At 37.9% G+C, this 16,713-nt stretch overlaps 1 protein-coding gene across 1 annotated transcript in view; it reads right to left on the reverse strand.

Moving 5' to 3' along the window:
* Positions 1-16,713, reverse strand: part of ARHGAP18 (Rho GTPase activating protein 18) — a 133,979-nt gene that overhangs the window by 56,541 nt on the left and 60,725 nt on the right. The window contains exons 2-4 of the mRNA XM_003255694.4: positions 9,799-10,001; positions 6,386-6,621; positions 1,743-1,806 (exon numbers count right to left, since the gene is read on the reverse strand). Coding sequence (XP_003255742.1) covers positions 1,743-1,806; positions 6,386-6,621; positions 9,799-10,001 — 503 coding nt within the window. The remainder of the gene's footprint in view (positions 1-1,742; positions 1,807-6,385; positions 6,622-9,798; positions 10,002-16,713) is intronic.

Genomic DNA, 16,713 nt, shown 5'->3' on the forward strand with positions numbered 1-16,713 from the left:
GCTTGCCACTTCAACATCTGCAGGTACATCGATTTGAGAAAATACCTAGTGATTTCATTCAGATATAATGCATACAACTGAAGAAACATCCACAGAATAAAAAGCAAGTATTTTTATAAATATATATGTGTGTATATACATGTGCGTGCATATTATCTTTAAGGCAGGGGTGCCAGAGAGAAGTTCTGAGAGAAGTGTGGAAGGAAAATATCACACATGATCTTGAGTAATGTAGGAGTTTTATAGGAACGTTGGGAACACTCCTCAGTCCTCCACAGTTTACCTAATACCCCTCCCACTACTACTTCCAAACCAAATGCAACACTATTAATGGCATGAACACTCCAGTTGCTAAATTTTAGGAACATAAACTTAAATCACCTTTGTTTTAGTTTGTCAAATAACAATTAAGGACTACATTTTTAAGCTTAAATCTATTAACTTCGAGGCCGGGTGCGGTGGCTCACGCCTGTAATCCTAGCACTTTGGGAGGCCGAGGCAGGTGGATCACGAAGTCAGGAGATCGAGACCATCCTGGCTAGCACGGTGAAACCCCATCTCTACTAAAAATACAAAAATTAGCCGGGCGTGGTGGCGGGCGCCTGTAGTCTCAGCTACTCGGGTGGCTGAGGCAGGAGAATGGCATGAACCCGGGAGGCGGAGCTTGCAGTGAGCGGAGATCACGCCACTGCACTCCAGCCTGGGTGACAGAGCGAGACTCCGCCTCAAAAAAAAAAAAAATCTATTAACTTCACTTAGAATATTTTCCCTTTCTGTAAACAAATGAAATAGCTATAAATTCTTTCTTAGTAAGTACTAATAAAGCCTTAATAGTAACTTTTGGCTGGCCATGGTGGCTCACACCTGTAATCCCCGCACTTTGGGAGGCCCAGGCAGGCAGATCATTTGAGGTCAGGAGTTCAAGACCAGCCTCGCCAACATGGTGAAACCCTGTCTCTACTTAAAAAAAAAAAAAAAAAAAAAAAAAAATTACCGGGCATGGTGGCACATGCCTGTAATCCCAGCTACTGGGGAGGCTGAGGCAGGAGGATTGCTTGAATCTGGGAGGTGGAGGTTGCAGTGAGCCAAGACCACGCCACTGTACTCCAGCGTGGGAGATAGAGCAAGACTCCACCTCAAAAAAAAAAAAAGTTACTTTCTTCCATACCTCGAGTTTCTAATTTAAATCTGAAATAACAAATCTTAGCAGAGAAACATGAAAAGGAGAATTATAATCAATTGTCCATAAAAATCTTAACTATTTTAAAAAGTTTTTCTACAATATCTAAAAAATTACCGCATTTATGAATTAGGAGCTTGTGATTTAAGAACAATGCTGCAAGTTTGTTGGCTCAGTGACTAGCTGTGTTGCATTGGAAAGTGGGTTCACGGCTCTAAGCCTCAGTTCGCTCATCCGTAAAATGGGTTAAGAACAATAACCATGACATCGTTTTCAAGTGTATTAAATGAGGTAAACATCTCCTGATAGCATCTGGCACATGATAAGCACTCAGAAGATATGTATATGCATTTTGAATCAGAAAATAGGGATACACATTAAAAGAAAATTGAAGGCCAACTATATGCTCAGCCTCACGTAATGATCCACTTGAGACCTTACATTAGCATTTTAATAGAATTTGCTTACTAGAATTGAAGGTGAATGTTTTGTAAGACTATAACTGTTTGTTATACTAATTAAAGGGGGGGAAAAAAAAAACAAGAGAACAGGTTCAACATACCATCTCTTCCTTGGTATTTGTTTTCATTTGTTCTAAGAGACTGCGATTCAGTGCCATCTGGAGCCTAAACATAGAAAACAGGCCATTTAGTCATCTCCAACTCAAAACCAGAGAAAATGGTATTGTAAATAATTTTGTTACTAATCTTTAGAGTACAAGAAATGTACTCAGAATTATAACAATCACAGTGGAAAAGGGGCACTAAGGTAATAATCAACATGCAATCATCCAAAAAATATTTTATTACCTACAACTTGTGAGAGACAATAGTAGGCCCAGTGGGAAATATTAAAAAAGTCATGAGTGTGTCCCTGTCATCAAGAATGCTACTATTGAGTGGAGGAGAAAGGACAAACATGTTAAAAAATTAGTAGTAGCTATTAATTGACAAATGGATAAGCAAAATGTGGTCTATCTGTACAATGGAATGTTATTTGGCTATAAAAAGAAATGAAGTATTGATACATGCTGCAACATAAATAAACCTTGAAAATACTATGCTAAGTGAAAGGAACCAGTCACAAAGAGCCACATATTCTATGATTCCATTTATAGCAAACGACCATAATATGCAAACCATAGAGACACAAAGCTGACTAATGGTCACCTAAGAGTAGGGAGGGAAAGATGGGGAAGGACTGCTAATGGATACAGCCTTTCTTTTGGAGACAATAAAAACGTGCTAAAACTGATTGTGGTGATCGTTGCACAACTGTGAGTATGCTACAAAACACTGAATTGTGCACTTTAAGTGGGTGAATTGTATGGTATGAGAATTATATCTCAATCATGCTGTTATAAAAGTGTAAAAGTACATGTCCCTAATAAAATATAAATTCTTCAAGTAAAAAAAAAAGCAAGAAATAAATGTGAGATAAGTAACTAAATTACCAAACCAGCAATAAGACCTAAAATATCTGAAGGAATTCCTGTTTTCAAGGGGTCGGGGCAGTGACGCCCAAGGAATGGGGCCTTCCAAAGGTTTATGGAGATAGTACACCATGGCTGACTCTGCTCAGCAGTAAATGTGGCCAGACAGTACTTCCTCCTTTCCAGGTAAGGCTTCAGAAGGAATTCAGAGGTCAGGAAGGAGAGTCTGGATCAACCACAGAAAGAGGTCTATTCAAATTATTTTAAAAATAATATTGATAATTCTACTGGATTTTATCTCAGACAGCAAGTGGCCACTGTAGTCTCACCACACGTTTCACCTCAAGCTGTTGTCCAAGAAGGACTTCATCCTCCACCTGAAGTCTAAAAAGAGCCTAGAAAAGTACTAGGCTAGGGACATCTAGGCTATTAATGCACCACTTAGAGATGGGGAAAACCCAGGACAGTGTTACAGTGACTACCTAGTCACAGAAGTGGTACGTGGGTACCCAGCATCACTTTAATCCCCTGAAGGACAGAGCAGTCCCATTCTCCTTCCCTCCTCCCACAAGCCGGCAGAGGCTGGCCCTGCATGGCACAATGAGCAGAGTGATTCCAATCTCACAAAAGAACACATATTTTGGAGCATGTGGTCGGAATTATTTTCCTTAGCAATTGAAGATGGCAGTACAGATGGTGTTCATTTCTGCATTATATTTCCTAGTGTCAGCAAGGCCTTCATGAGGAAGCATTTAACATGGAAGAGCTGAATATACACTCACTCAAAAACAGAAGAACTGCAAGTGAAGATGGCTGGCCCAAGTTTGCTTGAGGGATGGGGGAGATAAAGCACTTTTCTAATGGGTGGCAGTGTTTCAATTAAAGGCATGCAATGTAAGCAAGTTAACATTATTTTCATTTCCTTTTGCTAGTTCTCTCTTAATGACTCCATCAGATGATACAATCCACCAATTACCTTGGACTCAAACCATGTGGTTGTGACACTGCCAGAAACTTGCTGGAAAAATGTTGTTTCTAGCACCAAGTAGCAACATCCTCTTGGAGACTGGCAGAAATCCCACAATTTATATTTTGCTTAGGCTCAGCTCTCTGTTCCCTCCCCCTTTTCACTTCCTCTTAACTCCCTTAGTGAGGGTTCTCTAATTGGGAAGAAAATGTCATAATACTAAATTTCCTTACCATTCATTTTTCTTCAGCTGGAAACCTAGTCCAATCCTTTAACACAAGTGGATATCCCAAATAACCACTGGGTGGTAAGCAAGTTCTTAACTTAAGCAAGTGCCTGGAGCAATTTAATGACCCCAAAACTCCTGTAAGATGGACTGGACTTGATTCGAAATTGGTCATGCAAAGAGAGTAGCAATCTGCAGCTAGAAGGGCTTTCTTGCAAGAATAAAATGTCTACAAAAAGCAAAAGAGTATCTACATGACAGGAAGACACCTTAAATATAAACCCTTTCATTCCTTTTTTAAAATAAATAATCATTCAATTTTTGTTATCTTTTATAGTATAAATAGAATCTCATATTCAGGATGCTTAATGTCAGAATCATGTACAAAATGCAAATATACCAGGATAGAGACTGGTTAAAAGCACGTACTTCAAAGTCAAACAAATTTGGGTTTACTCTCTACAGGACACTGAGCAAGTTACTTAAAATCTGGCCGGGTACGGTGGCGCACACCTGTAATCCCAGCGCTTTGGGAGGCTGAGGCAAGCAGATCACCTGAGATCAGGAGTTCAAGACCAGCCTGGCCAACATGGCAAGACCCCGTCTCTACTAAAAGTACAAAAAATTAGCTGGGCATGGTGGCATGCACCTGTAGTCGCAGCTACTCCGAGGCTGAGGCAGGAGAATTGCTTGAATCTGGGAGGTGGAGGCTGCAGTGAGCCGAGATTGTGCCACTGCACTCCAGCCTGGGTGACAGAGAGAGACTCCGTCTCCAAAAATAAAAATTAAAAAATAAAATAAAATCTATGAGCCTCAGCCACAGAATGGAAATAACACCTCACTCACAGGACAGCTGTAAGGATTAAATGAGATAAAGCACGTAAAGTGGTCAGCACAGTAAGTGTTCAGCAATGGTGGCAGCAACTGGTATTGTTACTATTATTAGAATCATTGTTCCAGAGTCCCATTCCATGTTCATTCTCATTCCATCCACCTCACTGGGTGTTCTAGGCCAAAGCTACTCAAGCCAGAATGTAAATCAACTTTGACCTCAAGAACACCATCTAGATCTGCTGATTTTTTACCTTTTTTCTGGCAGCAAGACTTTTTTGATGAAAGAAAGAAGGATCATTTATATTCTGTGCACGCTCCTTATGCCCTTACAGATAAGTAATAGGTAATCCACTAACTGGCTTATTTGAGTAGCACTGATCTGAACCACACAGTTCTTGTACTGTTTGGTTGTTGTTGTTGTCATTTTTTGAGATGGAGTCTCACTTTGTCACCCAGCCTGGAGTGCAGTAGCATGAACACAGCTCACTGCAGCCTCGACCTCCAGGGCTCAAGCAATCCTCTGGCCTCAGCCCCGCAAGTAGCTGGGCCTACAGGCACATGCCACCACACCCAGCTAATTCTTGTGCTTTTTGTAGAGATTGGGTTTTGCTATGTTGCCCAGGCTGGTCTCAAACTCTCCAGTCTCAGCCTCCCAAAGTGCTGGGATAACAGCTGTGAGCCACCACGCCCAGCCTCTCAAGCTTTTATCATGCCTTCTCTGATACCTCTCTTCATTCATTCATCAGTCCCACAGTCTCTACCAGACCCCACAGCTTTCGTTAATAAGTTAATCACCTAGACAAATATTCACTCAATCTTTTTGTGTGCTGTCACTGTGCCAAGGCTAGACACCTTAAAGTTTAATCTAAAGCTGCCTCCTTACATATCTTATGTTCATCCTAAAGGGTTTCTCTGTATTTAGTGAACTCTAACCTAACTGGATGTGTAAACAGACTGTAACCTACTTGTGTCAATCACCAAATTTTGACCAATCAAAGGTGGCCAACTGTTCAAACCATATTCAAAAAGGGCAAACAAACACAAAGCTGTAACCAATCTGGCTGTTTCTGTACCTCACTTCTGTTTTCTGTAGATCACTTTCCTTTCCCTGTCCATAAATCTTTGACCACACGGTAGCACTGGAGTCTCTCTGAATCTGCTGTGATTCTGGGGGCTGCCCAATTTGCAAATCATTCTTTGCTCAATTAAATTCCGTTAAATTTAATTTGTCTAAGGTCTTTCTTTTAACACCACAAAGGAGAAGTTACTTCATGTCTCAAAGTTCCTACTTTGTAATTCAGCTGCAATTAGCTCCCTCACACTCTACTTCATCCATCCCCAAACCAGTCTAGGGAAAAATCAAATATTCCTACAAGCATTAATAGATAGGGAAGAATACCCTAATCCTACTTTTCTCTAAGTAACTGTTGGTAGTCACGTTGTCTGAGAAGCTGTCCCTGTCACCCCTAGTGGAATTAGAGTAACTTGTAATGCTCCAAGGACACCCTCTTCTCCTAATGCATGGATTATCAGGCTGAATTTTAACTAGTTTTGTTTTCTGCCCCATCAGTATAACTTCCAGAAAGGCAGGAAGCAAGTCTCTCTTGTTTCCTGCAAGCATAGAGCTTTGGTGCCTGGCATAGAATAGGTGATCATTACGTTTTTAATCATTTGAATTAAACCAGATTGATCTAATTAATTGTAAGTAATTATTCCTTTGCCTTAACATCAAAAAAGAAAACCTACTGCTTCTTTCGATTCTCTCTGTTGAGCAAATATGTCTCTGACGTCAGGAATCTGGTACTGTTTGTTTTTTTTCCTCAAGGTCTGGGAGACCGTCTCTACTCGCTTCTGAACTGCTGCTGCCTGGGTCCGGGTCAATGTTGATAAAAACACCATGCTTTCCTGGGGATCTCCAGCAGACTCTCCGAAGAGATTGGACAAACCGGCCTCTTTAAGCCATTCTTCTTCCAATTCTCCCTCTAAGACAGTAGAGAAAAGTGGTACTTAAATCACAAAATATAAGAACCTTTACATTTTTTAAGCTGTTAAAAATTCTTACTAAAACTCTTCTATTGTAACAAAACCACAGTGCTAAGAATCATTATCTAAAACTTGGACAACTGCCATATACTCCAGCCACAATGACATCAAATTTTAGATCAATTTCATATATACTCAATTAAAATTTTTAAATGACTTCACATGTAATTAACCTCTATAACTTCCCTGCAGATTAACCCAGAAGATGATACCGTTCCCCTTCCAGAGATGAGCAAAGAATAAAAAGATAACTTACTTCCATCAAGTTTACAGAAGGAAATCAATGCTGGGGCTATACATTAAGCCCAGTTTCTTGGCTTAAATTCAGTACTACCTCAGAGCCCAACACTAATTTATGGAAAGCCTTGTTTTCTCTGTTCACTGTAGCTGACAGGAAGTGCAGCAAAGAAGTTAACAGCATCAGAACATTGGGAACTAATCAATTTCAAATTAATTTTTCTAATCTTCCAAGTCAGCACATCAGATTATATATTTTTACAATGTTTTTTAAAAGCACAATATGTCCAGCAAAAAAGCTTATATAGGAAGATAATTAAAAACAATCAATTCAAAACACTGAAAGCAGGAAATATTCATGCAAATATTGTGTAAGATCTAATGAAAGTTATTTAAAAGCAGAAGGATAATTAGAATGGATTCTTTCCAACCATCATATTTATAGAGGAAAATAAAACCGATAAATTGGGACACAAAAGACCTGGATCTGTACCCCATTTCTGCAACTTGATAGCCAAGTCTCTTTGGACAAGTCACTTAGCCTCAAGTTGACTCTGTTTTCTGATCTGTAAACTAAAGCACACCTCTTCCAGCTATGCCATAACCAAAGGTGAGAATGTTATATGGAAGGAGCTTTGAAAAGCCCTGAGATAGACTGTATCACATGGTATAGCACCTGGTCCTACCTGTCTGTCTTTCTATACTATATAAATTTCTTGACGGCAGAAATCAAGTATTAATAACTTTGACTTCAAGAGACATAAGCCAGTGCTAGGCACTGTGCACACTAGAAAACAAAAACAGTTTACTAGCATAAAAAGTAAGTCAGCAAGGCTGGGCATGGTGGCTCAGGCTTGTAATCCCAGCACTTTGGGAAGCCGAGGTGGGTGGATCACTTGAGGTCAGGAGTTCGAGACCAGCCTGGCCAACATGGTGAAACCCCCTCTCTACTAAAAATACAAAAAATAGCTGGGCATGGTGTTACACGCCGGTAATCCCAGCTACTAGGGAGACTGAGGCAAGAGAATCTCTTGAACCTGGGAGGCAGAGGTCGCAGTGAACCAAGATTGTGCCACTGCACTCCAGCCTGGGTGACAGAGTGAGACAGTCTCAAAAAAAAAAAAGAAGTCAGCCATTATTATTTATACTTTTAAAGTAAAACTCAGTATTGGTGTATAAAACCAAATTGCCAGAAAAAAAACCTGATATTGTTATACAACAACCAAAATAAACAAGATTACTACGTAGAGTCATTTTTTCCATTAAAAAGTAGAAGTAAAACTTAAACAATTTGAAGTCTAAGAAAAGGTGGACATGTAGAAAACATTCCCAATCTTCCTGATGATCACACAGTGCATAATAATCAATGAATCTAATTAATGTTGGAGAATTATCAAACAGCTAATGACACACTTCTATGTATCAGGCTTAAACGCCACTTTCTCAAACATATTCTCTCCTTATTCAGCAGACTAGTATGCTACTTCCATCTTGAAACATGGAGAAAGAAAGGGTGAGAGATACTATTAATTATCACAAATAAGCTTGACTTTATTGGTATCATATTTGGGAAACAATGAGAGAAAAATAACAAGAAGTTAAAGAATAAGTTAACCATAGTGTTCTTTTAGATCTAAGAAATTAAATTAAGAAAAATCCCCAAGTCGTCTTTTAAAGTTAATGTTGGTAGATTTTTCAAGCAATGTTGTAGCCAAGGAAAAAAATCTTATTTATATAGATTTTGCTACTTAATTAGATCCTAAGTCATTTAGTTAAGAAGTCATGGTGTTGAGAAGGAAGTCTCTATTAGTGGATCACAAAGCACTGATTGGGGCTCTCACATTTTGGCATTTATATATCAACTTATATAAACATACTTACAAATGTATAGATGGCACAAGGCATAGAAAGAAAGCTAATACAACAGACAAGAGAATTGGACATGAAAAACTTGGCAACTGCTTGAATTTCAGAGATTAAAAGAAACGGTACAAAAAAACGTTTAAGTTTTACATGTTTCTTCCCAGAATATCAAATATTATAGCAGAGAATGGGAAATATGGCTGGAAAGTGACTCTACAGAAATTATGCACCAAATACAAGAAAGAAGTAAATATGGAAGCTAAAAATGGTAATGCCACCATCCACTGTCCAACTCTATATTTTTAGATTAGTTGGCTAAACATGAGCCGTTGCATGCAATCTGGAGAACTATACTTTGAATGACAAAATAGCCAGGACCACAACAGGTCTTTGAAAACCACCCACAAAAATTGGTTTATGTGAATTTTCTTTCTAGAAAGGTCTTGGCTAGGAGCAAGATAAATATTCTCAAATATATGAAAGGCTATCATGTAAAAATAGAAGAGCCTTCTTCTGTTCGTCCCAAAGGCATAACTACAGCAAGAGAGTCAAAGTTAGAGGACAGCAGATTATAAATCAATAAAACAAAGATCAAAAGAACTCAAGCTGACCGACCACTGGAAAAATAGTATCACTACAAAGCAGTGCTCTTTCTATCACCATCTGCACCCTACTAGAGACCAAATGACAATGTGGCTACCACATTACAAAAGAAATGTAAAGGCAGGTTAGATGGTTTCAAAGATGAAGTCTAACTCTAAAAAGCTATGATACAGTAAGCTTAGCCAACAACATTCCAGCCATATCTATGACTAAGCTAACTTACTTATGCCACTTGTATCTGGCAGTTGCATCCATAAATCTGCCTCAAACAAGTATTTTTCAAGTTGAAAGGCAGTATCTTTTTTTGGTGGTCCTAGCTTTAATTTTTTTTTTTTTGTTCTCTTCCTTTCTATGCATTCATTTCCTAGAAATACATATGCAAACAACAAAAGCTTTATTTAGTTAGTTATTACCATCAGGCTCTTTGACAACAACCACCTCTTGATCTTCTTGTCTGTTTTCACTAGATTTCTTGATGTTTTCTAGTTCTATCCAATAGTCTTCCATAGATTGTTCATCCAAAGAATCCTGGGAAATTGATCGATCAAATGGAGGCTTCTCCATAACTTTGGTGGTGGTGCTTTCCTGGTTCATAGTGTACTGGCCATATCTGCGACTGCAAATTCAAAGAACACATGATTTATTTTAGTACAAAAGGAAGCAGTATAATTTCTAAAATATCACAGCAATAAGCTGGAGAATTTGTTAACTCCTTAAGTTCTCCTTAATAAAACTAAAGGAATATATATTTTGAAACTGTTTACTCTGGATTATAATATGCTTGTAGAATAAACAGTTTCATGCTCCACAGAAAAGTGTGGTGAAGTACAAATAGCAACATGGTAAATTATTTTTCCATTTATATTAAATGAAGACTCATTTTTCAAATATATTTTTTAGTGACAAGGTCTTGCTCTGTTGCCAGGGTTCGAGTGCACCAGTGTGACCATAGCTCACTTTAACTCCAAATTACTGGGCTCAAGTGATCTTCCCACCTCAGTCTCTTGAGTAGCTACTACTACAGGTATATACCATATTGCCCAGCTAATTTTTTTTTTGGCAGACATGGGGTCTTGCTGTGTTGCCCAGGTTGGTCTGAAACTCCTGGTCTCAAATGATCCTCAACTGATCCTCCCACCTCAACCTCCCAAAGCACTGAGATTAAAGGCATGAGCCACCACACCCAGGCATAAGACTCATTTAAACCTGAAACTTTGTTTTTAAAAAGCAACACATTAAATCTTGATTACAAACTATTAATTGGGAATGAATTTTACATAATTTTTGTGTTTATCATTTATATTCATAAACCAAACTTAGTCAACTGTTATATAGCAAATATCTTCAACCGATGAAGCAGTATTTGTATTTCCATTTTATTTTTGAAATCAAAATATAAATGGGATGATTTAAGTTTGCTGTTATAATCTACTGTAGAAAGCAATTTCTAATCTTTATTTATAAATGGACCCATGATTTATATGTATTAAAAATTCCAAAATGTGGTAAAAACTCATTTATTAGCAATTCTGAATAGCTTGGAATTACCTCAAACATTTCTCTCTCAGATATTATCTATGAAGAATAAATTGAATAAATAAGAGTATTTGTATAACTTCAAGTAAACAGGGTTTTTTAATTCATATCTTACCTACTTCTAAAATTGAATTAAAGGAGCTTATAATAAAAAACTATATATAATAAAATAATTTTTTGTTTTGTTATTATTTATAGAGAAAACCATGCCTGATTCCTTAAAAGAAGAAATTTTTCGGCTTTGATGCTTTTCCTTTATATACGGTTGATATGGTTTGGCTATGTTCCCACCCAAATCTCATCTTGAATTGTAGTACCCATAAGCCCCATGTGTCCTGGGGGGACCCATCGGGAGGTAATTTAATCCTGGGGGCAGCTACTTTCATGCTGTTCTTGTGATAGTGAGCTGTCATGAGATCTGATGGTTTCATAAGGGGCTTTTCCCCTTTTGGCTTGTTACTTCTCCTTGTTGCCATCATGTGACTAAGGGTGTGTTTGCCTCCCTTTCTGCCATGATTTAAGTTTCCTGAGGCTTCCCCAGCCATACTGAACTGTGAGTCAATTAAACCTCTTTCCTTTACAAATTACCCAGTCTCAGGTATGTCTTTATAAGCAGCGTGAGAATGGACTAACAATAAATTTTTTTAAAGAATACAATTTGAGTGAGGACAATAGTTGAATAACTGTTTTGCTATTCTAATTTTCAGACTGCTTCTCTCAGGAAGGACTTCCAGGAAGTAATTCTTTGTTTGCCAGATTGGTTTTACTTACTGTACATATTGAAAATAATTTTAAAATTACAACAAAATAATAGTGTGTGAACATTCACATTTAAATTAGCCTTTCCCAAAATTGTTTAAAATAGTAGGATTTTAATAGTACATAAGGGAGAGGGTCACTACACTCTGGGCAAATCTATCCAGCAGCTTAATTCCATCTGGTTTGTTAGAAAAAGTCAAGGAACTTAATTGTTTATTGCTGCAAATAAATGCAGTATAACTGAGTACTTAGCTTTAATATGCTAATAAGCCAGTTTTATTCCTTTAAAGATGATTCTTCCTGCCTTGATTACAAACTTTATTAATGCTGGTTGCATACATGAATAAACAATCACTATACTCTCTCCCCAGTAGCAACCTTGGGGTGGTGATGGGTGGGAATTAGGACAGGGGCCAACAAGCCTAAGTCTAGACATGTTTGTGAATCTCTTTCCTTAAGTCTCCATTGTTCATTGTTTGCCTTCTTCATCCCTTAATTCACAGGGTACTTCCTCCTTCCCTGGCCTCAATCATCCTGTTTACATCTGTGTATTCCACCTGGGTCCCCATATCCGGCTCCAATGGCCACTACATAGCCAGTATTTTTCTTGTAGAGTTTTCACTCCTGATTCTTACATTAACATGTAAATGAGAAAGTCATCCCTCTCTTAAAAATAAAAAATATATTTTTTAAATTTCTGGTTCAGCAGCTCAACTTATCTATATTGTTCATATTCCTTACTTCTGCCTTACCAGGATAGCTAATGTTAATTTACAGATGACTGCCAGATTCATTTTTTGTATTGCATGTCAAATATACAGATGGTTTATCCTTTTGTTTTCTCTCTCATAGTGTGAAATTGACCACCTTACTTCTGTCTGCTTTAACTCTTACCCCCCTGTGAGACCACAATAAGTACTGTAAACTGTGTGAAGTATAATGACTAACGCCAAATAATTTGGTTTATCTGCTCACGGGAAAAAGGTGCAGTTGAACTAGAAGTACATTAAGCCTTTCACTCCTGAAGGAATGTGTTTATTCTGGCAAGAATTTTCCAGTAAATTTCCATTAAGATAGCATGTGCAGAAAAATGCAAGGTCATTGAGTAACACCATTGTTACATAAATACACCATCTATATCAAGCCTTGCTTTCAAAACATGCATAAAGCAAAAATTGAATAGCTTAGTGCTGATGAATTGACTCAATATTTTGACTTTAATAAGATTCAGAAGCTGAATAGGTTTGTGATAACCTAAAAATACTGAGTCATGGAAAGGAGGAATTTTCTTTTTCTTTCTTCCGTATTTTTTTTGATCACTGGTAAATACTGCAAGAACACATTTTCATTTTTAAATAAGAGGGGATGAGGAGTGGGAAGGAGGCAGCCATTCAGTAATAGACTACCCTCCTTGGTCAATCTGCCATGTATTTTTTAATTTGTCTAAAAATGTAAGTGAACATTCCTTCAGTTTACATCAATGAACATGTTGTGTTACTTCTTTTCTTTGTAGAATATATTCTACTTTTGTACTTCAGACAGGCAGTGACTAAAAGTCTGGACCTTCCTGAAACTATTCTGCTAAAAGGCCAGTTAACTGGTTTCCTCTTTTCTGTTTTTAGGAGTATGTTATATGATATCATGTCCATTCTGCAAATGGGGTTCAAAAACATAAAGCAACATCTGCTAGATGTAATGAAGTACAGACCAGAAATATTTTATATCTCCAAAAGATCCAAGCTGACACATGGTGTTGAAATCAAAGAAACACACAGTTTATACCACAGGCAACTACCAGTGACCCCTACCTGACTTTCTATCAAGCAATTATTCCAAGTTCCTTCCTCCTCCCTCTCCCTCCAGAATTCTGTGTGCTAATCGTGCCATGGATATGCTTCAGAAGCTCCCGCATTTCTCACCTTTTACAACTATAATGACAGAACTAGACACTGTCCTCTAAAGGAAGTTGCCAGAGTTGCTCTATAAAGAATCGCTTCCTAGCTTGCTGTACAAGTCACGCTCTTTCCAATACACCAGAGTATAATCATTTTGCCTTTTTTACCATGAACACTCACATCACAAGCAAATATTCACTTTTTTACCATGGACACTCACATCACAAGCAAATATTCACTTTACAGACCCTGATGGGCCTTCCTGGAATCTTCTTTTCCATCTTGCTAGCATGTCCTCCATGCTCTGTTTACAAAAATGAGGGCTTTGTTTTGTTGTATTTTCCCCAGGTATATGCTACCCCATTTTCCCGTGATACATTTTCCACCTGGTCAGTGAATTTCAAAGGCACTGATATCATTCAGGGTATGAGTAATAATGCCTGTTATTTATTTTGTCATAGCAAATATTAAACTGGTCTGACATTTTTTCTTTACAAAGAGGTGGGGGTTGCCATTGATTATACTGAGGTCAGCTAGAAGATTGATGATTTATTCTGCTATCAATGCAGTCAGCTCAGTCAGCAAAATGAAATGGAAACATATGGAACTGGGAGTCTAAGTACCAAATGATTCCAGCTCTACTTAACTGCAATCTTTGGTAAATCACTCACTTTCCAGCTCTACTTAATTGCAATCTTTGGTAAATCACTCACTTTCCAGCTCTACTTAACTGCAATCTTTGGTAAATCACTCTTTCTCTACTCCTCACTTTTCCTGTCTAAAAAATGGGAAGAATAACAATGGCCTTGCTTGCTTTGTTTGTTGTGAAAATTCTTACTGAAGTGGCTCATAGGTAACCATGAAAAAGCTCCCCCAGGTAAACTTGTGCTGTACTAACTGCATAGAACTGCCCCCAACACTGTTTAATAAGGTCCAGAGGAACCACATATCCTCTAGAATATTCTCAAGCTTTTTGGTCTCAGGACTCCTTTACACACTTAAGATTGTTCTAAGACCCTCAAAGAGCTTTTGCTTATGTAGGCGATATCTACTGATATTTATAATATTAAATGCTGAAACAAAAAATTTTAAATACTATTCATTTAAGAATAAACATCTTCACATAGATAACATTAAAAAGGCCATTTTTCAAATAAAAATAGTGAGATGAGTAGCACTGTTTTATATTTTTGAAACTGCCTTTAATGTCAAGCTTAATAGAAGACATCTGGATTCTTACATCTGCTTCTGCATTCAATCTTTTACAATATTACAGTTCATGTCGTCTCTGGGAAACTCCACTGTATTCTCATGAAAGAATGAGAGTGAAAGAGGCAAATAACATCTTAGCATTATTATGAAAACATTTTACTCTCCTAGACACCTGAAAGGGTCTGGAGAGCCTCAGGTGTTCCCAGACCACACTTTGAAAACCACTGTCTTAAGAATTCTCAAAAACAACACATAATGGGTCTGAAAATGCACATTTGAATTCTATGGGCAAAACTCCAGAAAGCCCTTTGAGAGAAACAGCCTTGCTTTCCTAGTGACTGGACCTATTTCTTTGTTTTTGTTTAGTTCTGTATCTTTTCACAAAAACTGGGACTTATTCCAATATATCCATATTTAATTTATACTATAATAACAAAGAATTAAAACATCATTAAAAAAAATCCCTCCCTTGCCAATATTGTTAATCATTTGCTGGTGTCCATTATGTGTAAGTGGCAGAAGTTCTCTCTGGGCATCCCCTTTTGGCCAGTATATTTGAAAATGTGCCTTAATGTGCCTTTGTCATCCCTACCCTCTACCTAAAACCCCTTCAGGGCAGATTTATTTGTAAGTAGTATGTTTCTTCTGAGCTCGTATATTTAACTATCTGGTCCAATTTCTACCTTGTGTTCCCCACCCTGTTAAAAGTCCTATCGTGATGCTTTATATCCAGTCTGTCTCCCGATTCTGACCCTTCGAGGCATTTTTGTGGTGGCCCAAAGTCAGCTTTCTTGAAGACCTCTGATCCTAGCACCTGTTTTGTTTTGTTTTCTTACAAGATCCTTTCTAAAAGGATATACTTTCTTTCATGTTCCCTATCCCACTTTTATTTCCATGCAGGACAAGAAGTGACTGAGTTGGGATATACAGACAGTGTAAGACAGAAGAATAAAGTTTATTTTTGTTTTGGCTTTGTTCTGTTTTAATGTGTAAAAAAAAAAAAAAAAAGGCAGTGGGGTGGGGGTTCTTCTTCAGATCATGACTTACAAACCATAATGACTAAGAATATTTTAGAAAAAGCCATATGTATTGAAATGTAAACATTAGAATGCTATTGCACCTCAGAGATTTAAACCTATCCCATCATTTTCTAGATGAGGTAATGAGGCCTCAAGGTTAAATCTTCCCCAATTTTACCCAGCAAAGGGGTGATAAAATCGAGATTAATGCCCTCATTTCTTCTTCAGTGGTCACTTTAATATGTCAAACAGACTAAAAAGGGTAGGATTTACTTTGTTTTCCCCACATGCATCAATCTTTCTGAGTTTGTATTGCGTACAGCCAAGGCAAAAGTAATCTTGTTGACACAGTCTATAATTTGCACTTTCAAATGACCATTACACTTATCAAGAAAAAAATACATTTAAAAATCAAACCATATTTTTTAAAAGGGATGAGAATTCTTTTCCAATGCACCTTTTTTTTTTTTAATTTTTCAATTTTTCTGTTTTTTGAGATGGGGTCTCACTGTGTCTCCCAGGCCGAAGTGCAGTAACACAATCATAGCTCACTGCAGCCTCAAGCTCCTGGGCTCAAGCGATCCTCCCAACTTAGCCTCCCTGACTAGGTGGGACTACAGGCACACACCACTTCACCTGGTTAACTTTTTGTAGAGACAGTCTCCTTGTATTGCCAAGGCAGGTTTGGAACTCCTGGCCTCAGGCAATCCTCCTGTCTCAGCCTCCCAAAGTGTTGGGATTACAGGTGTAAGCCACTGTGCCTGTTCAGTGCACTTTCTAAAATATGGTTTGTGGCCAGGCACAGTGGCTCACCACTTTGGGAGGCTGAGGTGGGAAGAGTGCTTCAGCCCAGAAGTTCAAGACCACCCTGGGCAACTAATAAGACACCCATCTCTATTTAAAAAAA

The sequence above is a fragment of the Nomascus leucogenys genome, chromosome 3, assembly GCF_006542625.1.
Source record: "Nomascus leucogenys isolate Asia chromosome 3, Asia_NLE_v1, whole genome shotgun sequence".
In the NCBI taxonomy this organism is placed as follows: Eukaryota; Metazoa; Chordata; class Mammalia; order Primates; family Hylobatidae; genus Nomascus; species Nomascus leucogenys.